At 50.3% G+C, this 27,193-nt stretch overlaps 2 protein-coding genes across 2 annotated transcripts; one reads left to right on the top strand and one right to left on the bottom strand.

Moving 5' to 3' along the window:
• Positions 1–193: 193 nt before the first annotated feature.
• On the top strand, positions 194–8,998 carry SMTNL1 (smoothelin like 1). The gene is made up of 7 exons (XM_025357611.1): positions 194–933; positions 1,181–1,313; positions 1,425–1,476; positions 3,454–3,609; positions 3,810–3,924; positions 4,078–4,229; positions 7,566–8,998. Exons 1-7 carry the CDS (start codon positions 196–198, stop codon positions 7,708–7,710), a joined length of 1,491 nt encoding a protein of 496 aa, XP_025213396.1. The 5' UTR covers positions 194–195; the 3' UTR covers positions 7,711–8,998.
• Positions 8,999–9,219: 221 nt separating this feature from the next.
• Positions 9,220–26,095, bottom strand: UBE2L6 (ubiquitin conjugating enzyme E2 L6). Its single transcript, XM_025357070.1, has 4 exons — positions 25,981–26,095; positions 18,607–18,702; positions 12,011–12,197; positions 9,220–10,074 (listed from the first exon to the last, which is right to left on the bottom strand). Exons 1-4 carry the CDS (start codon positions 26,002–26,004, stop codon positions 9,923–9,925), a joined length of 459 nt encoding a protein of 152 aa, XP_025212855.1. The 5' UTR covers positions 26,005–26,095; the 3' UTR covers positions 9,220–9,922.
• Positions 26,096–27,193: the final 1,098 nt, after the last annotated feature.

Raw genomic sequence — 27,193 nt, 5'->3', positions numbered from 1 at the left:
ATGTCAATGTAGCCCAACCATCCCAGCTCTGGGGAAGCACTTCTCTGTCCTTCATGCCTGGGTCTCATGTCCAAGTAGGAGCCAAGACTGAACCACGGACTTCCTGACTCCCAGACCAGAGCTCTCTGAGGATGGGGTCTTCACTTCATGCTGCGATGGGGCATGACAAGGTCTGCTTGTCTTCTCTTTCCAGAGATGGAGCAGAAGGAAGGGAAGCCCTCTGAGGATGGGACCACCGTCTCCCCAGTTGCAGACAACCCTGAGATGTCAGAAGGTGGAGCCCCTGCAGAGGAGACCAAAGGCACAGCTGGAAAGGCCATCAATGAGGGGCCTCCTGCCGAGGCAGGAAAGCAGGAAAAGCCACCAGCCGAGGATGGCATTTCAGTGGAACTCCAGGGGGAAGCAAATGGATTAGATGAGGTCAAGGTGGAATCTCAGGGGGAGGCTGGTGGGAAAGAGGACGCTGAGGCTGAACTTAAAGAGGAGGATGGTGAGAAGGAAGAGACCACTGCGGCTTCTCAGGAGATGACTGGCAGGAAAGAAGAGACCAAATCTGAACCCAAGGAGGCTGAGGAAAAGGAGGAGAGCATGCTGGCCTCTGAGAAGCAGAAGGCGGAGGAGAAAGAGGCCAAACCTGAATCTGGGCAGAAAGCCGATGCCAACGACAGAGACAAGCCTGAACCTAAGGCAACTGTTGACGAGGAGGAGGCCAAGACAGCCTCTCAGGAGGAGACAGGCCAGAGGGAGAAGCGCAGCACTGAACCCAAGGAGAAGGCTACTGACGAAGAGGCCAAGGCTGAATCGCAGAAGAAGGCTGTTGTGGAGGATGAGGCTAAGGCTGAACCCAAGGAGTCCGATGGGAAAGAGGAGGCCAAACATGATACAACAAAGGAGGCTGATGCAAAGGAGGAGGTGGAGGAGGCGGAGGAGGCAGTGAGTGAGGCGGGAAAGGGGGAAGGAGGCTCTGTCATCTCCTGCTCCTGGAAACAAGGCCCCTCTGCTTTAGTCCGTTGGCAAAGTCTGGTCTTCCTCCCGATGATTTCCAGAGCCCAGGGTGGGGGAGGGGGGACAAGGGGTGCAGCACCGTAGTCCCAGACTGCCTTTCAGATCTTTCTGAAGTCCTCGAAGCCAGGGCAGGTGCTGTGTGACCATGAACTCACACAGATCATGCTCATTCCAGGAGCCAGGCAGTCCCAGTGAAGAGCAGGAGCAGGACGTGGAAAAAGAGCCAGAGGGAGGGGCAGGGGTGCTTCCCAGCTCCCCAGAGGAGTGGCCTGAGAGCCCCACGGGGGAGGGGCACAACCTCAGCACAGGTGAGTGAGAACCCAGAGCCCACAGGATCCTGCAGGGGCCACCTGCGGGAGGGAGCAAGGAACATGTCATGGATAGCCCCAGCTTCCCTCCCTCCTTTCCCTCTCCTCCAGATGGGTTGGGTCCAGACTCCGTAGCTTCTGGAGAGACCAGTCCTTCAGCCAGGTAATGTCAAACTCTGGGGCTCCAGCTCCAATTCCCCCTACCTCCTGCTTCCCTCAGCATCCACCATCACCTCAGTCTGGGCTCCCCCAGCACCTGATTTCAAGATATTCCAGGATTCCTGGCATTCAGCTTCCTATCCCAGGGCAGAGCCCAGGAAACCAAAGAAGCCAGGGGCATAGCGGGGCACAGTGGCTCATGCCTGTAATCCTGGCACTTTTGGAGGCCGAGGTGGGCAGATCACCTGAGGTCAGGAGTTCGAGACCAGCCTGGCCAACATGGCGAAACCCTGTCTCTACAAAAAATACAAAAATTAGCTGAGCATGGTGTTGGGTGCCTGTAATCCCATCTACTTGGAAGGCTGAGGCAGGATAACTACTTGAACCCGGGAGGCGGAGGTTGCAGTGAGCCGAGATTGTGCCATTGCACTCCAGCCTGGGTGACAAAGCAAGACACTCTAAAAAAAAAAAAAAAAAAAAAAACCAGAGGCAGAAAGGAACACGAAGGATACCTGGTCCACTTCCCATGTCATGGCTGAAGTCTGCCCTGTGGCATCCCTGACACTTCACAGGAGCTCCTTATCTTTCAGCTGAACATGTTTCCATGGTGCCAGTCACCCAAAAAGCATGATCAGAAAGCCTGAGTTGAGACAATGGTTCTGCCATATACCAGCTGTGTGACCTTGGCCACATCACTGAACCTCTTCTTATCTGTGAAGTGGGCGTACCAATTGTATCTACCTCGTAGGATTATTCTCAGGCTTCACTGAGTAACAAGTGCAAAGCACTTTAGCCCAATGACTGGTCCGTGGCAAGTGCTGGATAAAATAAGAGGCTTATGCTTGCCATTGCACAACTTCAGTCATTAGAGGAATTATATGGAGCTGAAATCTGCCTCCTTGTCCTCCCTTTTTTTTTTTTTTTTTTTTTGAGATGGAGTCTTGTTCTGTCACCCAGGCTGGAGTGCAATGGCGCGATCTTGGCTCACTGCAAACTCTGCCTCTCGGGTTCAAGCAATTCTCCTGCCTCAGCGTCCCGAGTAGCTGGGATTACATGCGCGTGCCACCACGCCTGGCTAATTTTTGTATTTTTACTAGAGGCGGGGTTTCACCATGTTGGCCAGGTTGGTTTTGAACTCCTGACCTCAGGTGATCCACCCACCTTGGCCTCTCAAAGTGCTGGGATTACAGGCATGAGCCACCGCGCCCGACCTCCTTGTCCCTTTCTTAGGGAAAGATGACCAGTGAATAGTCACTGAGCAGGCACCGCTGGATGCTTTACATTCACCTTCTTACATAGGATGGGTAGGTATTCTTGTCCTCATTTTACAGATGAGGAAGCTAAGGCTCAAACGATGTGACAGTCCCAAGATCACACAGCAAATAAGAGGCAAAGCTGTGCCGAGTGCAGTGGCTCTCGCCTGTAATCCCAGTACTTTAGGAGGCTGAGGTGGGCAGATCACCTGAGGTCAGGAGTTCGAGACCAGCCTGGCCAACATGGCGCAATCCCATCTCTACTAATAATACAAAAATTAGCTGGGTGTGGTGGCGGGCGCCTGTAATACCAGCTACTTGGGAGGCTGAGGCAGGAGAATTGCTTGAATCTGGGAGGCGGAGGTTGCAGTGAGCCAAGATCATGCCACTGCACTCCAGCCTGGGCGACAAGAGCAAAGCTCTGTCTCAAAAAAAAAAAAAAAAAAAAAAAAAAGCAAAGCCAGGTTCCAAACTCAGGTCAGACCTCAGAGGTGTCCTAGCTCTACCCACATGTCCTCACCAGACCACATACTCCTCCAGGTTAGACCGAGACTCATGATTCCTTCTCAATGTCCTTCCAGTGCTGGGCACAGAAAAAATGTGTGTAACAACTGCACACACCCCTTTAGACTGCAGTGCTGCCCACCCTCCAGCCCCACAGCCCCCTCCCTGTGTCCTACAGTGCTGGTCCCAGCCTCTCTCATGCTTCTTTGGACTTCTCCGTATAGTGAGTCTTCACCCAGCGATGTGCCCCAGAGTCCCCCTGAGTCCCCTCCCTCAGGGGAGAAGAAGGAGAAGGCACCAGAGCGCAGGGTATCAGCCCCGGCTCGGCCCCGGGGGCCCCGAGCACAGAACCGCAAAGCCATCGTGGACAAGTTTGGCGGGTAGGACACGGGCCAGGGGCTGAGCTGGGTTTTCCCGTACGTAGGAGCCCTGGGTTGGTGGGAGGGTGGCCTCAGGGGCTGTGAGAACAGCCCAGACCAAGGCAGGAGGAATGACACCTGAGGGCTGGGGATCCTCCCAGTAGGGCCCTTCATGGCCTCCTGCCTCTCTGGCTTGGTCTTGCACCCCTCTCCCCTCACAGGGCAGCGTCCGGCCCTACGGCCCTGTTCCGGAACACTAAGGCAGCTGGGGCAGCCATTGGTGGTGTCAAGAACATGCTCTTGGAGTGGTGCCGAGCCATGACAAAAAAATACGAGGTGGGCATGGGACAGAGCTGCATGGGTGAGGCAGGGGTCCAAGGAGGGTTCGAGTGGTGCAAACCCCAAAGGGCGGAAGGGTGGGAAGGGGGCCAAGTCCAGGCCATCTGGCTGAGGCTCACTGAGGCCTCCCCTGTGCCCTGCCTGCCACAGCACGTGGACATCCAGAACTTCTCCTCCAGCTGGAGCAGTGGCATGGCCTTCTGTGCCCTCATCCACAAGTTCTTCCCTGACGCCTTTGACTACGCAGAGCTGGACCCCACGAAGCGCCGGCACAACTTCACCCTGGCCTTCTCCACAGCCGAGTAAGCCTCAGCCATGGGCTGGCAGAGCTGGATGGGATCCTAGGCGAGGACTGGATTCACAGGGGTTGAGTAGTGGGCAGTTACACTGATGCTGGTGCCACACATTCATATACCCAACAGACATTTTTTTGAGGGCCAGGCACTGTTTCAGGCTCTGGATACAGCAGTGGGTGAAACAGACAAAAATCTCTGCTTGGGTCAAGCGCAGTGGCTTGCTTGTATAATCCCAGCACTTTGGGAGGCCGAGGCAGGAGAATCGCTTGAGGCCAGGAGTTCAAGACCAGCCGGGGCAACATAGCGAGACCCCCATCTCTACAATAAATCAAAGAATTAGCTAGGCATGGTGGTGGATACCTGTGGTCCCAGCTGCTCGGGAGGCTGAGATGGGAGGATCACTTGGGCTCAGGAAGTCAAGGCTGCAGTGAGCCATGATTGAGTCACTGCACTCTAGCTTGGGTGACAGAGCAAGACCTTGTCTCAAAACAAAACAAAACAAAACAAAACAAAAAAACTACAATTTTAAAAAATGAAAGGGAAACTCACAGTATGGATTTACAACTCTAAGTGAATATCAGAAGGGCAGGCAGCTCTGCTCTGACCAAGTGCTCCTGAACCGCAGGCTGTGAACCACTGTCCTGCTCCTGCAGCTGCCTGGACTCTGCTTCTGAGCCAGGCAGAGCCGCTGGAAGGTGGGAGGAGTCATCAGATGACAATGACAGGCCGACAGGAGGCATCAGGCAGCTGAAAGCCCAGGAGGTCGTGGGGATGTGTGGAGAAGGAGGGAGGAGAATAGAAGAGGAGGTGCCTGGGTTTGAATCCCGCCTCCTCCTCCCCAGCTCTGTGACTCTCACCAGCTGTCTTAGCCTCTCTAGAGGCCCCACATCACAGGGCTTGCTGTAAAGAGTCAGTGTGAAGAGGAAACAGTGTCTGCCACAGCCATCACACCCCACTGCCTGTTCCAGAACTCTCCTCCGATTCCCATGGAGTCCGGGGATGAGGGGAGGGAGTGGCCAATGCTGAAGCCCCCAGTGGCGGAGCCCTTCCCCACCCACTCCCCCGGCTCAGTGGAAATGAAGGTTTTGCCTCTCCCACACAGAGGGACAGCATCCGAACCCACAACCATGGGCCACTGCATTGGCTGCAGGGAGTTTGTCCCATTCTCCAAAATCCTCCAGTGTGTGTCCTTCCCACGGCTCCCAGTCCAGTGTGGATTTTGGCCCTGCAGTCTCAGCCCCAAGGGAGGATTTCCACTGGGGCCCTGGTTTCTCCTATGCCAGCACCTATGGCTGGCTTTGGTAGGCAGGGACTGCTGAGACCCAGCTTCAGAGTAAGGATGCCAGAGGTGTCAGACAGGCCCCCGGGGTTGTGTTGCTCACTTTGGCCTTGGGCAAACCATCGAAACACTCTGAGTCTCCGCTTCCTCTTCTGCTGGCTGAGGATGGAGGGAAGGAGTCTATGAGAACGTCCAAGGGGAAGCATCTGATAAAGCATGAGATTGGCGTGAGGCCTCAACACTGATTAGCTCAGATTATCGGACTCAGCAAAGCCAGTGGTGTCACAGAGCCCCAAAGGGCAGCTGCAAAGTTAGAAAAAGAGGACTTGTTGCCAAGTGCCAGCAGCTCCTGAAACACACCAAGCATTCCTGCCTCAGGGCCCCTGCACCTGCTGTTTCCTTTGCCTGGACTCCCTTCCCCAGATGTGCATATGACTTACTCTAAGAGGCCTACCCTGAGCACCCTATTAAAAAATACCACAGCTGGGTGCGGTGGCTCACACCTGTAATCCCAGCACTTCAGGAGGCCAAGGCGTGTGGATCACTTGAGGTCAGGAGTTTGAGATCAGCCTGGCCAACATGGTGAAACCTTGTCTCTACTAAAAATACAAAAATTTGCCGGGCGTGGTGGCACACACCTGTAATCCCAGCTACTTGGGAGGCTGAGGCAGGAGAATCACTTGAACCCAGGAAGCAGAGGTTGCAGTGAGCCGAAATCTCCCCACTGCACTCCAGCCTGGGCAACAGAGCAAGACTCCATCTGAAAAATAAATAAATACATTAAAAATAAATTAAAAATACCAGATCTCCTCCAACGTAAGAGCATACCCTGTGTCCCTTCCTGCCTTATTTTCCTCCTGAGCACCTCTCACCATCTGATGTACCACCTACTTTGTGTGTTGCTTGCTGTCTCCCGCCACAAGAATGTCCATGCCATGACAGTGCAGAGGTTTTGGTTTTATTCACTGATGAATTCTCAGAGCCTGGAAGAGGGCCTGGCACATAATACGCTCCTGATAAATACATAGAAACTGAATGAATGATGCTTCTGGAGATGCTGCAGCTGCACGCCAGGACTCTGGCTAGGATTTGGTTTCTGTCCTTTATCTTTTTTTTTTTTCTTTTTTGAAACAGTGTCACTCTGTCGCCTAGGCTAGAGTGCAGTGGTGTGATCTCAGCTCACTGCAACCTCCGCCTCCTGGGTTTGAGTGATTCTCATGCCTCAGCCTCCCAAGTAGCTGGGATTACAGGTGCCCGCCACCATACCCAGCTAATTTTTTTATTTTTTGTAGAGATGGAATTTCACCATGTTGGCCAGGCTGGTCTCAAACTACTGACCTCAGGTGATCCACCTGCTTTAGCCTCCCAAAGTGCTGGGATTACAGGCATGAGCCCCCGCGCCCGGCCCCTTTAAGTTCTTCCTGAGGGGCCTGGCCTAACAGAAGTTCCCCGGTTCCAGAGGACAGATACACACGCATGTGAAAGTGGTGGGTTAATGTAGAACTAGACACCAGAGGGTCCTGCTCCCAGGTGAGGACAAGAAGCGCAATGAAAATGTGGGCTTTGGAATCAGACCCAGCTGGGTTTGAGTCTTCTATTATTTTAATTTTTGTTTTTATTTTTTTGAGAAGCTCCCATTCTCCAAAAAGGTCTCACTGGGTTGTCCAGGCTGGTCTCGAACTACTGAGCTCAAGGGATCCTCCCATATTGGCCTCCCAAAGTGCTGAGATTACAGGTGTGAGCCACTGTGCCTGGCCTCAAACTCATTATTGAAGTATTCACTGGGGTTGGCTTTGGCGTTACCTGTCTACATCCTGTGACCTACCTATAGGAGTATCACAGCTAAAGGAAGCCACAGCACCTGGCCTGGGTTTGTCTTAACTCTGCTTTGGCCTCAGTTATCTCATCTATATAATGGGATGATTGGCTTAGATGATCTCCCAGCTCCAACATCCCAGCCCATCCTATGAGCTTCATCGTTGCTGGGCTGCCCGCACCCATCCCCTTAGCTCCCATATCCTTCGCCTTTGACCTTCTGCTCCTCATTCTACCCCATTCCTTAGGAAACTGGCTGACTGTGCTCAGCTGCTGGACGTGGATGACATGGTGCGGTTGGCTGTGCCCGACTCCAAGTGCGTCTACACCTACATCCAGGAACTGTACCGCAGCCTCGTGCAGAAAGGACTGGTGAAGACCAAGAAGAAATGAGGAGGTGACTGGCTCTGTGGGCAGAGATGGGCAGGGTGCCCAGCTCACCAGCTGTGGCCTGGGGGCTCCCTTCTGCTCGATGGAGGCACCAGAGCCAGGGGCTCAGGCAAGGGCATGTGGCGTTGGTTTTAACCGCATTAAAAGTACTTTTGTAAAATCCTCTCTGGCCCCTCAGTGCCCGCTCCCTACTTGGCCCAGGAACGTCTGCACTCTGGGATGATAAACTCTGGACACAGGGGTTTCCTCACCTGCTGAGGTATCAATAACTATGCAAGGTGTCTGGGAAAGGACAATGGCCTGGGTCTCACCACTAACCAGCTGTGTGACACTGGGCCATACAGTTAACCTCTCTGGGCCTCAGTTTACAGGCTGAAAGGGGATAATGGGAGTTGCAACCTTATGAAGGTGTTGCGAGAGTCAAATGAGATAATGAAAAGGGCAAAAAGCTTTGCCCAGTCCTGCCACTCAAGTGTTCAGTAAGTGGTCACCAAAAATAAAAAACAAACTTACATTTTGACTCTGGTGGCACTTCTTCTGGTTATATTCCCCTCTTTCCACGCTTCTCAGGTGAGGGCACTCCAGGGCAAGAGCTGGAGAAGAGTCTCTAGAAACAAGTGGGATCTGGTTGACTTCCTTGACTCAAATCACCCCATATTCTGTCTCTGAAAAGCCAGCAGTATTCCAGGAGCTTACAACAATTGCAACCAGAAAGTTCTTCCTCTGGGTTAAGTTAATCCCTCTATCTGGCTGAAGTTTTGGCTTGTTTTTGCTTTTCCATTGCTCATGAGATACAAACCCCTGAGCTGATTACAATTTCCTGCTAACTATCCAGTCCGGTTTTATCAGCCATTTGGGGCATATGTGCTGATAAAAGCAGCTCATGAAAAATACAGAAAACAAAACACATCCCAGCCACAACCCTGGCTCACCTGCAGGGGTGTGGATTGGCAGAGTGGACCCCAGCAATCCACTGAAGTGCTCTGTGCCTCAATTGCCTCATCTTTAAAATGGGGATGTTGGCTGGGCGTGGTGGCTCACACCTGTAATCCCAGTACTTTGGGAGGCCAAGACAGGTGGATCATCTGAGGTCAGGAGTTCGAGACCAGCCTGGCCAATATGGTGAAACCCCATCTTTACTAAAATTACAAAAATTAGCCAGTCGTGGTGGCGGGCATCTGTAATCCCAGCTACTCAAGAGACTGAGGCAGGAGAATCGCTTGAATTCAGGAGGCGGAGGTTGCAGTGAGCCGAGATCACACTGCTGCACTCTAGCCTGGGTGACGGAGTGAGACTCTCTCTCAAATAAAAAAAATAAAATGGGGACGTCATCCCTTTGTACCTTCTGAAAGCACCTCTGTCCAAGGATGGCCTATTTTTCCATAGCCAACATTCCTTTTGATGTTTGGGGAACATCCAGGGGAAGCAAGGTCAGAAATTTATGCTTAAATCCCTAGTCCTCTCTGGTCCTGATGAAACCACACCATCGCCTCATCAAAGACTCAGCTGCACTCCAGAATTCATCTCTGACTTTAATGGCTTAAGCAAGAACATGGTTTCTGTGGCTCCCCCTGGACTGGATGCTGGAGGACATACACTTCACAGTCTGAGGCCTGGTCCCAGGAACTGACAATCTAACAGGATGGCAAGTGGTTTTGAAACATACAGATTTTCAGGATGGAAGTTTGATTTTTCAGATTGTGACTCATCCGTGGAAAATAAACGGTTTAGCACCTAAATCTGCAGATTCCCATCAGTGGCTTTGCTGACTCAGGTATAAATAGGGTACCCTCCATATGTCTCCCACCCATACGCTCCACTGTCCCCAGGCCCTCAGTGCCTGAGCCCTAGGGGGATTCGAGTTGGCTGCTGGGCTCATTTCCTGCAAGCGGGCCGGCGAGATGACCTGTTTCTCTAAGATGGAGAGCTGGAGAACTGGCCTCTAACTCTGCAAACTTAAACTCCCTTGGCTCTGGGGGATGTAAAGGCTGTGGGAAGGGTGTACCTGTGGCCAGGTGAACCCGGGAGGGAGTCCACACACAACACACACACTCACAGCTCCCTTCCCTCTACCCCCCACACACAAACGAATGACTAACAACCTAAGAAAGAAAAAATGAGTGGGGAATGGGCCATAGGGGGCTCTGGCCTCAGTCCATGAGGTGTGTCCGTCCACCATGCCAAGGATCCAGTGCACAGAGGGTCAGAACATGAGTTAGGAGGGCCGGTCCACTCCATATTGGAGGGTGAACTCTTCAGCATTCTTTCTGAACAGCTCCGGATTCTCTGTCAGCAGGTCAGCGAGCTCCACCCGCAGGGGCTCCCTGATATTCGGTCTATTCACCAGCACATTCAGGGCCTCCAGGACTGGGGAGAGACAGGCCAGGACATCAGGGCAGAGGGAAGGGGGTCACGGCTGCCCACTCCCAATGCCTTGACACTCCACACCCACTCCTTGGAGGAAAGGTTCCATCTCTTAGGATGACTCTATGACCGGATCAAACACCCCGCTCATTCTTGGTTGGTGACACCCAAGACCTTGACTGATGACATCAGTGGTTTTCAAACAACTACATTCCATGGCTTCAGAGAAGCTCTTCATCATGGGAGCCACTGAAATAAGTGAGGTTTCTGGGTCTTATCCCCATTTCAACAAAAACTACTCTGTTTTCCTCCATTATATTGATAGTCCAAATAAACTTTTCCTTGGGCAAAAGGGGTCTAAGGCTAAAGACTGAAAACCACCATGGTCCCCTGGCTCTTCATCTTTCACAGAAGCCTTTGGGAACCTGGTGAAGGTAGCAGCCCATCTCCTGAGACAGACGCACACTCCACGTGCAAAACAGATAGTTCCCAGACCCCTTGAAGCTCATCCAAGGACCACTCCTCTCCCTGCTCCCACTCCCACCAACCAAAGGACTTTTGTTTCCTGAGTTAAAAACTCCTGAGGTGGTCCAGGCAGAGGATTGCACACTGACTCAGTCACAGGCTCTAGAGCTGCATTGTTCAATATGGTAACCATTAGCCACAGGCAGGCATCTAAATTTAAATGAATCAAAATCAGGCTGGGCACGGTGGCTCACACCTGTGATCCCAGCACTTTGGGAGGCCAAGATGGGTGGATGGCTTGAACTCATGAGTTTGAGACCAGCCTGGGCAACATAGCAAAACCTGGTCTCTACAAAACATACAAAAATGAGCCAGGTGTAGTGGCATGCTCCTGTAGTCCCAGTTACTCGGGAGGCTGAGGTGGGAGGATGGCTTGAACCCAGGAGGCAGAGGTTGCAGTGAGCCAAGATCGCACCATTGAACTAACTGCCTGGGCAATAGAAACAGACCGTGTCTCAAAAGAAAAGAAAAAGAAAAATTAAAATTAAGTACCATTAAGAATTGAGTTCCAGCCAGGCGCAGTGACTCACACCTGTAATCCCAGCACTCTGGGAGGCCAAGATAGGCGGATCGCCTGAGGTCAGGAGTTCGAGACCAGCCTGGCTAACATGGCAAAATCCCTCTCTACTAAAAACACAAAATCAGCTGGATGTGGTGGCACATGCTTGTAATTCCAGCTACTCGAGAAGCTGAGGCCAGAGAATCGCCTGAACCCGGGAGGCAGAGGTTGCAGTGAGCCGAGATCGCACCACTGCACCCCGGCCTAGGCGACAGAGCGAGACTCCGTCTCAAAAAAGGAAAAGAACTGAGTTCCTCAGTTGCAACAGTCACATGTGGCTCGCGACTCAGCCAAGCGCTGCCGTTTGCCATCTGTATGACCTTAGGCAACCACTTCGCCTCTCACGTGCCTCAAATGTCCGGGTCTATTCAACAAGGCTAACGACAACACTACCTCACGGGGTTGTAGAGGAAATGAAAATGAAGTCCGCATGTGATGTTCTCAGCACAGCGCTGAAAGTGCTCAGTCAAGTGACAGCTATTCTCATTATGAGGCCAGTTCCCTCCACTGTCATTTAGGACACCGAGTCCCAGAAAGGAACGAAAACTTGCCCAAAGTCCACAGAGGGAACAGCGGGCTTTCTTATCCCGAGCCCTTCCCTGTACAGCCAAGCTACCTCTCTCGTGAACCACAGCAATGTTCCTCTGTCACAACTGCCCAGGTACAGGAACAGAGGCAGGAGGAGGTCAGTCTGTCCAGGAAGCATCCCTTCTATCTCACAGTAAGTTCAGCCAAGACTCACAATTTTCACCTCCTCTCTTCGGGGCTTTTCAAGCTCAGAATAAGTCTGTGAAACCCCCTTCCAGTAATCTCTACCCAGTATCAGTCCCTCCTCCGGGCAAAGCCCAGCCCCACCTTGGCAAGTCTTGGTGCAAGGCTTCCAGTTCTCACTGCTGATGATGGGCAGGCAAACATATCCGCTCTCGTCCACGTTGGGGTGGTAGATCTTGGTTGTGAATTTGATCGTGGGAGGCCTGAACGGATACTCAGGCGGGAAGCTGATGCACAGGTTGAAGGCTTTGAGGTGGTAGGGAGGTTGGTCCTGTGCAGAGAGAAAAGGGGTCAAGCTCCGGTCTGGTTTTCTTCCCTTCCTGCCCCCATCCCAGGGTCCTAGGCATCCTCTGCTTCACTCCCAGGGGGACACATGAGCCAGGATACGCACAGCACCTGCATTCATTTGACAACTGAGTCATGGATTAGTGAAAATGTGAAATCACCAAAGGGCACTGGCCTGGGAGGCAGAGAAGTCTGATCCAGGCTTTTGCTGTGTGACCACGGTTCAGCCACTTCCCATCTCTGGGCCTCAGTTTCCTCATTTGTAAAGTGGATAAAGACGGACTAGATGAGCTCTAAGGACCATCTCAGCTTTCATGGATTTCTGAGATTATGGAAGAAAAGGATGGAACATCCTTTCTTAGAACATTAGAATGGGGGTGAGGAAATGGAGAAAATGAGGAAATCCTAAGAACTCAGGGACTTAGGAAAATACAAAGGTGCACCTGCAGTGGAAAACAGTATGGCCATTTCTCCAAAGATTAGACACTGAATTACCATATGATCCAGCAGTTCTACTTCTGGGTAGATACCCAAAGAACTGAAAGCAAACAGGTATTTGTATACCAATGTTTCTAGCAGCCAAAAGGTGAAAGCAAACCAAGTGGATCAATCAACAAAACGTGGCATATACACACAATGGAGTATTATTTAGCCTTAAAAGGAAAGAAATTCTGATATATGCTACACTCTGGATGAACCTTGAAGACACTATGCTAAGGGAAATAAGCTAGACAAAAAAGGACAGATATTGCAAGATACCACTGAAGTACAGCACCTAGAATAGTCAAATTCATAGAAACGAAATAGTAAAGTGGTCACCAGGTGCTGGGGAAAGAAAGGAATGGGGAGTTACTGAAGGGGTACAGAGTTTCAGTACAGGTGGACAAAAAGTTCTAGAGATGAACGATGGTGATGGTTGTGCAACCATGGTTGGTTGTTTGTTTCCTGAAGCAGGGTCTCGCTCTGTCATCCAGGCTGGAGTGCAGTGGCATTATCATTGCTCACTGTAATCTCAAACTTCTGGGCTCCAGTGATCCTCCCACCTCAGCCTCCTGAGTAGCTGGTACTACAGGAGCCCACCACTGAGCCTGGATAATTTTAAAAATTTTTTGATAGGGTCTCACTATGTTGCCAGGGCTGGTCTTGAACTCCTGGCCTCAAGCGATCCTTCCACCTTGGCTTCCCAAAGTGCTGGAATGACAGGCATGAGCCACCATGCCCAGCTGTAATCCTATTTAATGACACTGAACTGTATACTTAAAAACGGTTAAGATAGTAAATTGTGTTATATGTATTTTACCATAATTAAACACAAACAAACTCAGGGGCTGGAGTGACCGAGGGGTTGGGAGCTGCAAGGAGCCAAGAGAAGACCCTCTAGACTTTGAGCGACCTGAACACTTTTCTGAGCGCCTATCTGTGCTGTCCTGTGCTAAGGACTTGACATGCATTAGCCTGGGCAACAGAGTATGCGGGTCACACAGACTCCAGAGCCACCATGCCTGGGTGTGACTCGGCTCTGACACTCACTAGCAATGTGATCTTGAGCAAGTAACTTCACCTCTCCATGCTTCCATATGACAATAATAATAAACTTCTTCATAAGGCATATGTGAGGATGAGATGATTTAATTTATGCCAAGGATTTAGAATAGCGCCTGGCACATGGCAAGTACTACATATGTGTCAGTTACTACAATAGGTATAAAAACTCACAATTATTAGCGTCTCTATTTACAGAGGAGAAAACTCAAGTTCAGTGTATGTAAGTAACTCACCTAGGACCACAGCAGCCTTGCAGGGATGGGAACCCAGCACTGTCAACCCTACACCTTTACACAAGATGACTACTCACAGCCCTAGGAGGGAGAAACCCCAGAACCTGGGTGACCCCAGTGAAGAACAAAGGGGCCTTCCAGTTGGTTCCAAATTACCAAATCTTTTCAGAGCCTTTGTTATTGAAAAGACAGAGCAAAGACAGAGCAAAGACAGCAAGAATGGCATATGTGGTTAAGCAGAGAGTCAAGATTTTCAGAGCTCCTCCTCCTTAATGGGCAAAACAGAAATCATGGTGACCTTGAGCGCACTGAGATGAGAAATGGAGTAACTAGGCCGGGCGCGGTGGCTCATGCCTGTAATCCCAGCACTTTGGGAGTGCAAGGTGGGTGGATCACCTGAGGTCGGGAGTTCGAGACCAGCCTGACCAACATGGAGAAACCCTGTCTCTACTAAAAATACAAAATTAGCTGCGCATGGTGGCGTGTGCCTATAATACCCGACACACGGGGAGGTGGAGGCAGGAACCGAGAAGTGGAAGTTGAACCTGGGAGGCCGACGTTGTGAGCAGAGATCACAGCCCTGCACTCCAGCCTGGGCAATAAGAGCAAAACTCCATCTCAAAAAAAAAAAAAAAAAAAAAAAAAAGATAGAGTATAAAAGAGTAGGAAGATAAAGAGAAAATATCTCACCTTTTATGGTCTCAAGAAGAAAAGGCTGGGCCTATCAGTCAGAGAAGGCCTATGGCTGAGGCCTCAGAGCAGGATGGTAGGGTGCTGTGGTTGGATGTTTGTCTCCTCAAATCTCAGGTTGAAATTTTATCCCCAAGACCGGCGCGGTGGTGGCTCATGCCTGTAATCCTAGCACTTTGGGAAGCTGAGGCAGGTGGATTGCCTGGGCTCAGGAGTTCGAGATCAGCCTGGGCAACATGATGAAATCCCATCTCCACTAAAATACAAAAAAGTAGCTGGGCGTGGTAGCGTGCGCCTGTAGTCCCAGCTGCTCAGGAGGCTGAGGCATGAGAATTGCTTGAACCTGGGAGGCAGAGGTTGCAGTTTGAGTCTCACTCTGCACTCCAGAGTGATCTCCAGTGTTGGAGGTGGGGCCTAGTAGGAGGTGTATGGGTCCTGGGGGCAGATCCCTCATGAATGGCTCAGTGCCATCCTCACAGTAATAAGAGAGTTCTTACTCTATTACTTACTGAAAAAGCTGGTTGTTTAGAAGATCCTGGCACCTGCTCTCTCTCTCTCTCTCTCTCTCTCTCTCTCTCACTCTTGCCATGTGATCTGTACATGTGGCTCCCATTTGCCTTCCACCATGAGTGGAAGCTTCCTGAGGCCTCACCAGAAGCAGATGCTGGTGCCATGCTTCTTTTTTTTTTTTTTTTTTTTGAGATGGAGTTTCACTCTCGTTGCCCAGGCTGGAGTGCAATGGCATGATCTCAGCTCACCGCAACTTCTGCCTCCAGGTGCAAGCGATTCTCCTGCCTCAGCCTCCTAACTAGGTGGGATTACAGGCATGCACCACCATGGCCGGCTAATTTTGTATTTTTAGTAGAGACAGGGTTTCTCCATGTTGGTCAGGCTGGTCTTGAACTCCTGGCCTCAGGTGATCCACCTGCCTCGGCCTCCCAAAGTGCTGGGATTTTGGGATGAGCCACTGCACCTGGCGCCATGCTTCTTGTACAGCCTGCAGAAGCTTGACCCAAATAAACCTTTCTCTATATATTATGCAGCCTTAGGTATTCCTTTACAGCAACACAAATGGACTAAGACAGGGGTATCAGTGTGTCCTGCCTGAAAGGGCTTCTTTCTGGGCTTTGTAGGTCTTAATAGAGGAAGGAGGTAGCAGAGTCATGGAGCTGAGAGCTCTGGGGACCTGTCCCAGCTCTGCCTCAGGCTTGCTGTGTGACTAAGCTTTCTCTGAGGATAAGTTTCCGTGTTTGTAAAATGAAGAAGTTGGACCAGAGGATTCCATACTGTATCTTACAGTCAATTGAGAAAGTCCTACTACCTTCTAAGTTCTAGGTTAAATAAAGTATTTTGCTACTTTTTGTTGTTGCTTTTTTGAGACAGAGTTTCACTCTTGTCATCCAGGCTGGAGTGCGATGGCCCATTCTCAGCTCACTGCAACCTCCGCCTCCCAGATTCAAGAGATTCTCATGCCTCAGCCTCCTGAGTAGCTGGGATTACAGGTGCTCACAACCATGCCCAGCTAATTTTTGTATTTTTACTAGAGACAAGGTTTAGCCATGTTGGCCAGGCTGGTCTCAAACTTCTGACCCCTGGTGATCCACCCACCTCAGCCTCTCAAAGTGCTGGGATTACAGGTGTGAGTCACCGTGCCCAGCCTGCTACTTTTTAAAAAATTTTGAAAACTATTCGTTTTTCATGGAGTGGTTAAAAGAGAAGACCTTGGAGTCTGCTGAATTCCACTCCTGCTACCTTACTCTGAGTGACCACAGACCAGTTACTTAACCTCCTTGGTTTCTATCTCCGCAATTTTAAGAGGAAGACAACCTTCCTCATTGGACGGTTGAGAAGATTCAATATGACCTCATATGTCGTGTGCTTAAAACAGCACTTGGTCCACAGGAGACTCTCAAGGAATGAGAATTCTTACTATTAGCTTCAAAAGGCTCATTGAGCTGAAACCTTCCATGACCAAGATGTGACAAGTGGGGCCACTTTGGTGAACACATAAACTGAGACCGAGTCTTTGAGGAGGAATTTCTCTGCTATTCCAAAAGACCTTTCTTGGTTCTCCTTCCTCTGCCAGTCAACCATCCCCTCCTTTATGGCCTCACCAGGAACCTTCAGCTTAGCTGATGACTTACATCAAGCTTTGGTCCTCCAGTTCTGGGATTCCTCTCAAGTATCATGTTTCTTCAGGACACCTATATGGGTGGAAGGTCTGTGGCCAGTTCCTGGGGCACACTTAACCACCTTGGTCTTGCCAACCATTGAGGTCCTCTGATTTCATAGTATTCTGCTAAACGAGACCTTTCCTAGGTTTTCCTATCACCCCCGCTTTACTTTCATCATCTCAAAGTTGGTCTCCTTGGAGATATAATCAGTTCCTGGAGCTCCTTTGAGCATCTTCTCCTGGCACCTGAGGTCTAGAACAGGTGTGCTCACTCTAAGCCAGGTAAGTGGATCGCTTCAACACAGTAACCCAAGGGACTTGACAGATTCCTGCGGTGACCTGACTCAGGCCTTTCTCTACTTTTCTGGACTACAGTTTAGTTTAAAGAGAAGATGACACAACCTAGGCCACTGCATTGTCAATAAAAAGTAAACCCTGCTGGGTGCGGTGGCTCACACCTGTAATCCCAGCACTTTGGGAGGCCGAGGTGGGCAGATCACTTGAGGCCAGGAGTTTGAGACCAGCCTGGCCAACATGGCAAAACCCTGTCTCCACTAAAAATACAAAAATTAGCCAGGCATAGTGACACGTGCCTGTAGTCGCAGCTACTCAGGAGGCTGAGGCAGGAGAATCGCTTGAACCCGGGAAGTGGAAGTTGCAGGGAACCAACATCGTACCACTGCACTCCAGCCTGGGTGACACAGTGAGACTCTGTCTCAAAAAAAAAAAAAAAAAAAAAGTCCAAATCCTAAATAATAAGATGAATTAGTCCCTTGACATTCCAAAGAGCTTTGACTAACCAAAAGTTCAATGTCTTCAATTTTATTTCCAAGTAACGAAAAGCGTAGATTAATTTCTCAAAGTATCTTTAGTCACTAACAATCGGATGAAAAAAAGAGAGATCTGCACTCTGATAACTATTTTGGAATACTGCTTTCAGAGAGACTTTATCAAAAAAATACCAAATAATAAACAGAGAAAAATAAGAACAGTAGAAATGAGCATTTGTGTTTTCTTTTTTTTTGAGACGGAGTCTCGCTCTGTTGCCCAGGCTGGAGTGCAGTGGCCAGATCTCAGCTCACTGCAAGCTCCGCCTCCCGGGTTCCCGCTATTCTCCTGCCTCAGCCTCCCGAGTAGCTGGGACCACAGGCGCCGCCACCTCGCCCGGCTAGTTTTTTGTGTTTTTAGTAGAGACGGGGTTTCGCCGTGTTAGCCAGGATGGTCTCGATCTCCTGACCTTGTGATCCGCCCGTCTCGGCCTCCCAAAGTGCTGGGATTACAGGCTTGAGCCACCGCGCCCGGCCCATTTGTATTTTCATATATAACAATTTTCTGAAATAAGACTAAAGAAAAACAAAATACAATTTAAGTTCGCGGGAGCAAATTCTACCAACAGTGGGAGCCTGGAAGTTTATCCCTACCCCTTGACAAAGGTCCAAGAGATCTTTATTTCTTCTTCTTTTTGATGCTGTTTGTCTCCTGAAGTTCTGTGGTGGGCTTGGTGGCTACTGATTTAAGGAAGGGGTCTCCTACTAAGTCCAAAAGTCCTTTGGCATCTTTATCGGAAGGTGAACCTCAGAAGTATCTGGATCTCAGAAGCAATCAGTTCAGAGAGAGGACCCCTCCAGCAATGATAACCTCCAGTAAAAGGATCCCAAGGCAGGGAAAATTCTTGCCTAGTCCTAACCCTCCCTGCCCATGTCCCTGGCCTAAGCTGTCCCCAATCCAAAGCCACAGTCCCCATGGATACTCACAGGTAGGAGGAGAGCGTGCCACACCAGGACATTGGCATCACTGCTGGACAGGTTCCGCAGGTACGGGGGAGGCTTCTTCTGAAGATCCTCCAGCTCCTGCAGGAGACACAAGTGAGTGGGCAGTTGACCTAGTCCTCCCTATTTCAGCCCCCTCCCCCTGTCCCAGCAGCAAGCTGTCCCAAGTCCAAAACTGGCCATCTTAGGGGCAGAAGCCGGTAAAGTCAGAGCCCGCATTTACTGAGCACTTAGTATGTATCAGGCACAGTGTTGGAACTTTTTCTTTTTTCTTTTTTTTTTTTTGAGATGGAGTCTGGCTCTGTCGCCGAGGCTGGAGTACAGTGGCACAATCTCGGCTCACTGCAACCTCCGCCTCCCAGGTTCACGTCATTCTCCTGCCTCAGCCTCCTGAGTAGCTGGGACTACAGGCGCGCACCACCACGCCTGGCTAATTTTTTATATTTTTAGTAGCGACGGGGTTTCACCATGTTAGCCAGGATGGTCTCGATCTCCTGACCTCATGATCCACCGCCTCGGCCTCCTAAAGTGCTGGGATTACAGGCGTGGGCCACCGCGCCCTGCCAGTGCTGGTGCTTTAAGTGAATTTTCTGACTGTGGCCTCACCACAACTCTGGTACACCTAGGTACTCAGTGCAGGGAAAAATAGATCACTTCTCCCAGATATTAAAACTTGAGAGTAAGTGCTCTTAGGAGGCTTTTCTCTTGAAAGCAGGGTACTTAACCTCTGCTCTCTAGCCTTCTTCCTAGAAAGTCACTAGGTTCTAATTCCCTGCCTCTCTTCCTTTCTTCCTTCCATAAGCATCTACTGAGCATCTACAGCAAAGACAGGACCCCACCGCTTCAAACTCTGCCAGATCAGGGCTGGAGAAAGGAAATGACTCCAGAAGACCACAGCAGAGAAGAACTCCAAGCAGGGACACAAGGGGGCAAGGAGTGACTCACCTTCCCAGAACTGTGGCCCAAGCACCTGAATATCCCTTTTGAATTCTCCCAGCTGCTATCACTGAGCATTCTCTACTGGCATGTAACTGAGACAGGACCCAGTCCTCAAGAATTTCAGTAGAGTAATGGACGAAACATGGATGTGATTATGTGAATGTGTATGGATATACAGTAGGGAGGGAGATGAGAGGGGAGAAAGAAGGCTTCATAGAGGGTACACTCTGTGAGCTGGGCCATGCAGAATGAGCAGGAAACCATGCAGAGAAGGGGAGAAGCACCAGGGTAGAGGGCCCAGATGGGGCAAATGTGTACAGTATGTCCTGCAGAAGGTTAATAGGTAGTACAGGAAAAGCGTTCCAAGGTCAAGTACATTTGGGAAATCTAGGCTAAAGGGATTTCTTCACTGTAGAACTTCCCTGAGCCTTTAATATGCTATTGTGTATAGTGATTGACCAAGATGTGGGCCCACAGCATGCAGTACTTCTCAAATGTATTTGACAAAGGAATGCTGCCCCTCTTTTAGGGTCCATCTTGTGGGACTACAGGCCTTTTCTTCTTGGGGAAGATAAAAAGACACTCAAGGGCAGGTCACATTTCTCTGGAACAATGAATTGGTACAAACCAGTGGTTCTCAACCAGCGGCAATTTTATCTAACTAGCGACATTTGGTAATATCTGGGAACATTTTTCCGTTTGCACAAATTGGGAGAGTGGGTAGAGGCCAGAGATGCTGATAAACATCCTAACAAAGCATTATCAGGCCCAACAAGAGGGGAGACTGCTGACCTGCAGGGTGAGTCTCAGGCCTGATCACATTCATCACAAGCTGACTGAAGGGCCTTTGGGCCTTAGGCGAACATCAGCAGTAGTACCCTGACAGTACTCCTCATAGACCCATGGTGGTGGTGGACAAGGGGAGAGACTCCCATATCTGGGGAAAGGAGAGGGAAGAGTGGGAAGGACTGTGTCCTGTGGTTTCGGTGCCAGCTTAGTTGCAGTAGAACAGAGCACCAGGTAAATTTCTAAGGTTTCCGACTGCAGGCCCTGGCCCGTGGACAGTAACTGTGGACCTGTCTGGGGCCCAGCAGCGAGCTAACTGCCCTAAAGGGAAGGACAAAAACCCTGACTGGCTTCACCACCTGCTGATTGTAGAGCCCTAGGGCCTTGAGCGAACATAGGGCATAGCCAGGTAGTGATTACAGCGGGCCTTGGGCAAAACCCAGTGTTGTGTTGGCTTCAGGCCTGACCTAGTGCAGTCCCAGTTCTAGTGACCATGGGGACGCTTGTGTCACACCTCACCCAGCTCCAGGGAGCTCAGTAAGACTCCATTTGTTTGGGAGAAAGTAAGGGAAGAAAATGAGAGTCTCTACCTGGTAATCCAGAGAATTCTTCCTGATGTTATCCAAAACCACCAAGGTAGTGCCCTCCAAGAGTCTGCAAGAACTACAGTGTTACTAGGCTTAGAGTGCCCCCTAATGTAGACATGGCTGCAGTGACCAAAAATTAGATCACAACAGGCAAGCCCTTCGAATACCTAGAAAGCCTTCCCAAGAAGGATGAGTACAAACGAGCCCAGACTACAAAGACTATAATAAATACCTAACTCTTCAGTGCCCAGACACCAACAAACATCCACAAGCTTCAAGACGATCCAGGAAAACACAGCCTCACCAAACGAACTAAATAAGGCACAAGGGCCAAGTACAGAGAAACAGAGATACGTGACCTTTCAGACACAGAAATCAAAATAGCTGTTTTGAGCAAACTCAAAGAAATTAAATATTTCCTCCACAGAGAAGGAATTCAGAATCCCATCAACAAATTTAACAAAAAAATTGAAATAATTAAAAAGAATCAAGCAGAAATTCCAGAGTCAAAAAATGCAATTGAGGCCGGGTGCGGTGGCTCACGCCTGTAATCCCAGCACTTTGGGAGGCCGAGGCGGGCAGATCACCTGAGGTCAGGAGTTCAAGACCAGCCTGGCCAACATGGTGAAACCCCCATTTCTACTAAAAATACAAAAATTAGCCGGGCATGGTGGCGCATGCCTGTAATCCCAGATACTTGGGAGGCTGAGGCAGGAGAATTGGAGAGGCAGAGGTTGCAGTGAGCCGAGATCACACCATTGCACTCTAATCTGGGCAACAAGAGCGAAACTCTGTCTCAAAAAAAAAAAAAAAAGAAAAGAAAAAAATGTAATTAACATACTAAAATGCATCAGAGCCTTTTAATAGCAGAATTGATCAAGCAGAAGAATTAGAGTGTTTAAAGACAGCGTATTTGAAAATGCAGTCAGATGAAGCAAAAGAATAAAAGAATAAACAAAGACTTTGGGAGGCCGAGGTTGGCAGATCACAAGGTCAGGAGATCGAGACCATCCTGGCTAACACGGTGAAACCCCATCTCTACTAAAAAAAAAAAAAAAAAAAAAAATAGCTGGGCGTGGTGGCGTGCACCTGTAGTCCCAGCTACTCGGGAGGCTGAGGCAGGAGAATGGCGTGAACCCAGGAGGTGGAGCTTGCAGTGAGCCAAGATCACTCCACTGCACTCCAGCCTGGGTGACAGAGCGAGACTCCGTCTCACAAAAAAAAAAAAAAAAAAAGAAGAAGCAGCAAAGAATGAAGTATGCCTGCAGGATCTAGACAAGGGCCTCAAAAGGGCAAATCTAAGAGTTACTGGCCTTAAATAGGAGGTAGGGAGAGAGACAGGGCTAGAAAGTTTATTGAAACGGATAGTAACAGAGAACTTCCCCAATCTAGAGAAAGATATCAATATCCAAATATGAGAAGGTTCTAGAACACCAAGCAGACTTAACCCAAAGAAGACTACCTCAAAGACATTTAATAATCAATCTCCCAGAGGTCAGGGATAAAGAAAGGGTCCTAACAGCAGCAAGAGAAAATAAACAACACACAATGGAGTTCCAATATGTCTGGCAGCAGACTTTTCAGTGGAAATCTTACAGGCCAAGGGAGAGTGGTACGACATATTTAAATAAACTATGACTGAGGGAAAAAACTTCTACCATAGAATAGTGTATCCAGTGAAAATATCCGTCAAACATGAAGGAGAAATAAAGACTTTCCCAGACAAACAAAAGCTGAGAGATGTCATCAACACCAGACCTGTCCTACAAGAAATGCTAAAAAGGAGTTCTTCAATCAGAAATTTAAAAAAAATAATAATGAGCAATAAAAAATCATCTGGGCCGGGCCCGGTGGCTCACGTCTGTAATCCCAGCACTTTAGGAGGGTGAGGTGGGTGGACCACCTGAGGTCAGGAGTTCAAGATCAGCCTGGACAACATGGCGAAACCCCGTCTCTACTAAAAATACAAAATTAGCGAGGCGTGGTGGTGCATGCCTATAATCCCAGCTACTCGGGAGGCTGAGGCAGGAGAATCACTTGAAGCCGGGAGGCAGAGGTTGTGGTGAGCCGAGATTACACTATTGCACTCCAGCCTAGGCAACAAGAGGGAAACTCTGTCTCAAAAAAAAAAAAGAAAGAAAAAACAAAAGAAAAGAAATCATCTGAAGGTACAAAACTCACTGGTTATAGTAAGTGCACAGAAAAACAGATTAGGGCTGGGCACAGTGGCTACGCCTGTAATCCCAGCACTTTGGGAGGCTGAAGCCGGTGGATCACCTAAGGTCAGGAGTTCAAGACCAGCCTGGCTAACATGGTGAAACCCTATTGCTACTAAAATACAAAAATTAGCTGGGCGTGGTGGCGGGCACCTATAATCCCAGCTACTCGGAAGGCTGAGGTAGGAGAATTGTTTGAACCGGGGAGGCAGAGGTTGCAGTGAGCCAAGATTGCACCATTGCACTCCAGCCTGGGCAACAAGAGCTAAACTGTGAAGAAAAGAAAAGAAAAGAGAAGAGAGGAGAGGAGAGGGAGAGAAAGAAAGAGAGAAAAGAGAAAGAGAAAGAGAGGAGGAGAGAGAGAAAGAGAGAGAAGGAGAGAGAGGAGAGAAAGAAAGAAGGAAGGAAGGAAGGAAGGAAGGAAGGACAGACAGAAAGACAGAAAGAAAGAAAGAAAGAAAAAGTTAAAAAGCAGAAAGATGAAGTTAAAGTGTACAGTTTGTATTAGGTTTTTGTTTTTTTTGTTTTTGTTTTTGTTTTTTTGAGACAGTGTCTCACTCTGTCACCCAGACTGGAGTCCAGTGGCACAATCACAGCTCACTGCAGCCTCAACCTCCTGGGCTCAGGTGATCCTGCCATCTCAGCCTCCCAAGTAGCTGGGACTACAGCAGTGTGCTACCGTGCCCCAGCTAATTTTGGTACGTTTTGTAGAGACGGAGTTTGGCCGTGTTACCCAAGCTGGTCTAGAACTCCTGGGCTCATGCAATCCGCCCATGCTACCCAGGCTGGTCTCAAAACTCCTGGGCTCAAGCAATCCGCCAACCTCAGCCTCTCAAAGTGCTGATATTACAGGAGTGAGATACCACACCTGGCCTTTATTAGGTTTCATTTTGCTTGTCTGTTTGTTTATGCAATCAGTGTTAACTTGTCATTAGTTTAAAATAACGGGTTATAAGATATTATTTATAAACCTTGCAGTAACCTCAAATCTAAAAACATACAACGGATACATAAGAGTTATCTGACCCAAAATGTCAGCAGTGATGATGTTGAGAAACGGAAGCTCTCCAAACCCAGTCCACAGTTGAGGACGGGTCCTTTAACACCGGGGACCATTTGAACTTTCTCTGCCTTCTCCCCACCCCCAACATATAATATAAACACATCCCACGCCCCCCTCCTCTCTCTCAGTCTACCTTCCATCTCTGTTCAACCAATAAGCTGCTTCTGGTGCCTCCCACCCAGAGTCAATGGGCCCTCATTTATCTTTATTCCAAACTAGAAGCACCTGTACTCCTAAGAGTTTCTCTATCATCTGTGACTGTTTGGCAAGAACAAAGCCCAAGGCTGACCAGAGAAGAACTGGAATAAACATTTCCCTGACTTTACTATAACTGGGCACACTTGGACTTTATCTATTTAGGGTGAGTTCTGCCAAAACTTTCCCAAAGCCTGAGGAAGTTGAAACCCAACTTAAAACACACAGTTCTTTCCTACTGCCTAATAGGAAATCACCTGACTAACCGGAACAGAAAATGAAAGTAGAAAGGCCATTGAAAGAGCCTGCAGGCTGGAGGCCTGTGGACCTGGCTTCATAGTCCAGTCCCATTGCTCCTTACTGAAAGACTCTGCACAAGCAAGTTGTTTTCTCTGCGCCTCAATTTCCTCATTTGTAAAATGCAGGTATATATTACTTATCTCACAGAACTGCTGTGAGAATTAGATGAAAGAACCATGTACACTGTTTGGCATGTAATGGTTCCAGTGCAGTAAATTCTGGCTCCCATCTCTCTTCCCCTTGGCTGGAAAGACCCTCTGACTCATTTTGCTGCCAACCTCCAGATTTAGGATCTAGGCCAAGCCTGCTCTGGGCGTCCCAGTCTGAGGCCATTTTCTTCTTAGAGGCTGTGGGTAGCAGGCACCCTCTTCCTCGCCTAGAGCCTGCCCTTCCACCCTGCAGACTGGAAGGCGCACTTCTGAGAGACTTGCGGTGCCATACTCACTTCACCAGGATCACCTTCCTCCCTAATCCATCTCCAAACACCCTGGGTTTTCCCACCTTCTGGCGGGAACTGCCCCCTCCGCATCCTTCCAGATCTTATTTCAAATTGTGTCCCTGATAGGAATAAAATTCAACAAGGGCCGGATTTGTGTTCATCTCTGCCCGCCCCACCCCCCACCTCCTAGAACAGGGCCAGCACGTGTAGGCATTCAACACTTGTAGAACTCACGAATGCAAGCCACCTACTCCAGGAGGCCTTCCAGGTCCACCTCCGCATCTTGCCTCCAGAGAATACCCAGGGAACTTTGCCCCAAATTCTAATCAGCATTCCGTGTTTCTCAGGACTCTAGTAATACAGTCCTGTTTCTCAGGACTCTAGTAATCCCATCAAATTATGGGATGGGCCATGGGCTTATTCCAAGGCAAGGACTTCATCCTGGTCATCTGTGTTCATAACCCACCACCAGCAGTAGCAGAATGCCTGGCACCATGATGCCAAGGACCTTTTCTGCACTGGAGATGCACCCAGTTATTATCACAAGTCTCAGGCAGGAAAAGCGAAATTGAAACCAGTTTTGGAGGAGCTAGCTCATCTTCACTACGCAAACGGCTCAAGCGGAGGCCCCCAAACCCCCAAAACTCCAGCTCTGGCCACTCTTGCAGGCCAGTCCTCCTCTGAGTAGAGCGCGGGAAGGACAGGGATTCAGCCAGCTCTGATGCCCAGACAAATAAATGAATGTGCTCGGAGAGCCGCGGAGGGGATGGAGAGAGGAGGGAATGCGGGGGGCGAGGGGAGCCAAGAGAAAGGGATCATCCTATACGCGGTTACCTTAGCCACTCGTATGCTCGCCATCTCGGGACCGAGTGTGTGCCACTGGCGGCCTCCAGCAGGACCGAGCACCTACACGCGACACAGCGCGCCCCGCCCCGGGGGCCCCACCCCCGGCAGCCCCGCCCACCCCTCCTCCCGCGGTCGGTGCGTGGACCTCCCTGCATCCGCGCCGGCGGGGCCAGAAGGCCGCCGAGGGACAACGCGCCGGGCAACCGCCCGATCCCCGCGCGGAGGGCTCGGACCCGGGACTCACGGTCCTTGTGGGGAGACGGGGGCGGGCCTCGGGGCGCGAGGCTCTGCTGATCCCTGCCTCCCGCTGGGGGCGTCGTGCACCGGCAGCGAGCGCTCAGGGGCGCTGGGGGGCGCTCATAGGGGTTCTAGCCTTCGCTCCGCCGGCGGCCGCGCCGGGAGCTCTCCGGTCTTGGTCAGCACCCCCGCGCGCCGCCCCAAATACACACTCGCCCTGAATGAATAAGGGATGCTCGCTGTGCGGACGCGGCTCCGTGACAGTTCTCGGTGGCCTCCACCATCAGACCTCCGCCCTGAGCCCCTGCCCCAGCGAGCTTCCGCAGCCGCCGAGCCTGCCGCCTTCCCTCCATGGGCCCAGCGCTCCTTCTCCGAAACTGCGTGAGGGACGGCGTAGACCTGTGCCCTCAGAGCACCGCTGCCCGGCGGTCGGGAATCCTTTATGGTCCGGCTTTCGTCGCGGGCTGCAACGTTTCTCCCAGTGGCTTGGGGCAGAGCACCTCAAGGAGGCGCTGTTGGACCCTTTCTCTTTTGCTTTGGGGGTTCGGTCTACCATCATTCAGTCCTTTACTAGGCTTAGTATTTACCAAGTGCCTACTGTATACTGATTTGGGAAACAGTTGGCTGGGGGAAGCCCCAAGACGGACTCAGGAGCCTCCTTTCCAAGACAGCGTCTGCTTCGCCTCCCTTACTTTACATCTGGTCCATTATCAAGCTATGGGCCTAGTGTGCGCCCCCATGCACAGCTGGAGTCCCCACTCCTCTGTGCAAAGACAGAGTACTTGCAGCCCCTGAGCACCGAGCAGCATCTGGGGAGGATGAGACTTGTTGGGAGGGCCGATCCCCTCCTTCTCACCCTTCCCTACCCCGCTTTAGTCCAGACAAGAAAGGAAATGGGTATATTTTGAGCACTAGTTTGTGGTCTCAGTACCTCACAGGTTTTTTGTTTCCTGTTTTTCTGACA

The sequence above is a fragment of the Theropithecus gelada genome, chromosome 14 (genome assembly GCF_003255815.1).
Source record: "Theropithecus gelada isolate Dixy chromosome 14, Tgel_1.0, whole genome shotgun sequence".
Taxonomy (NCBI): domain Eukaryota; kingdom Metazoa; phylum Chordata; class Mammalia; order Primates; family Cercopithecidae; genus Theropithecus; species Theropithecus gelada.
The sequence above is the reverse complement of the archived record's forward strand: the minus strand, read 5'-3'. Positions and strand labels throughout refer to the sequence as shown.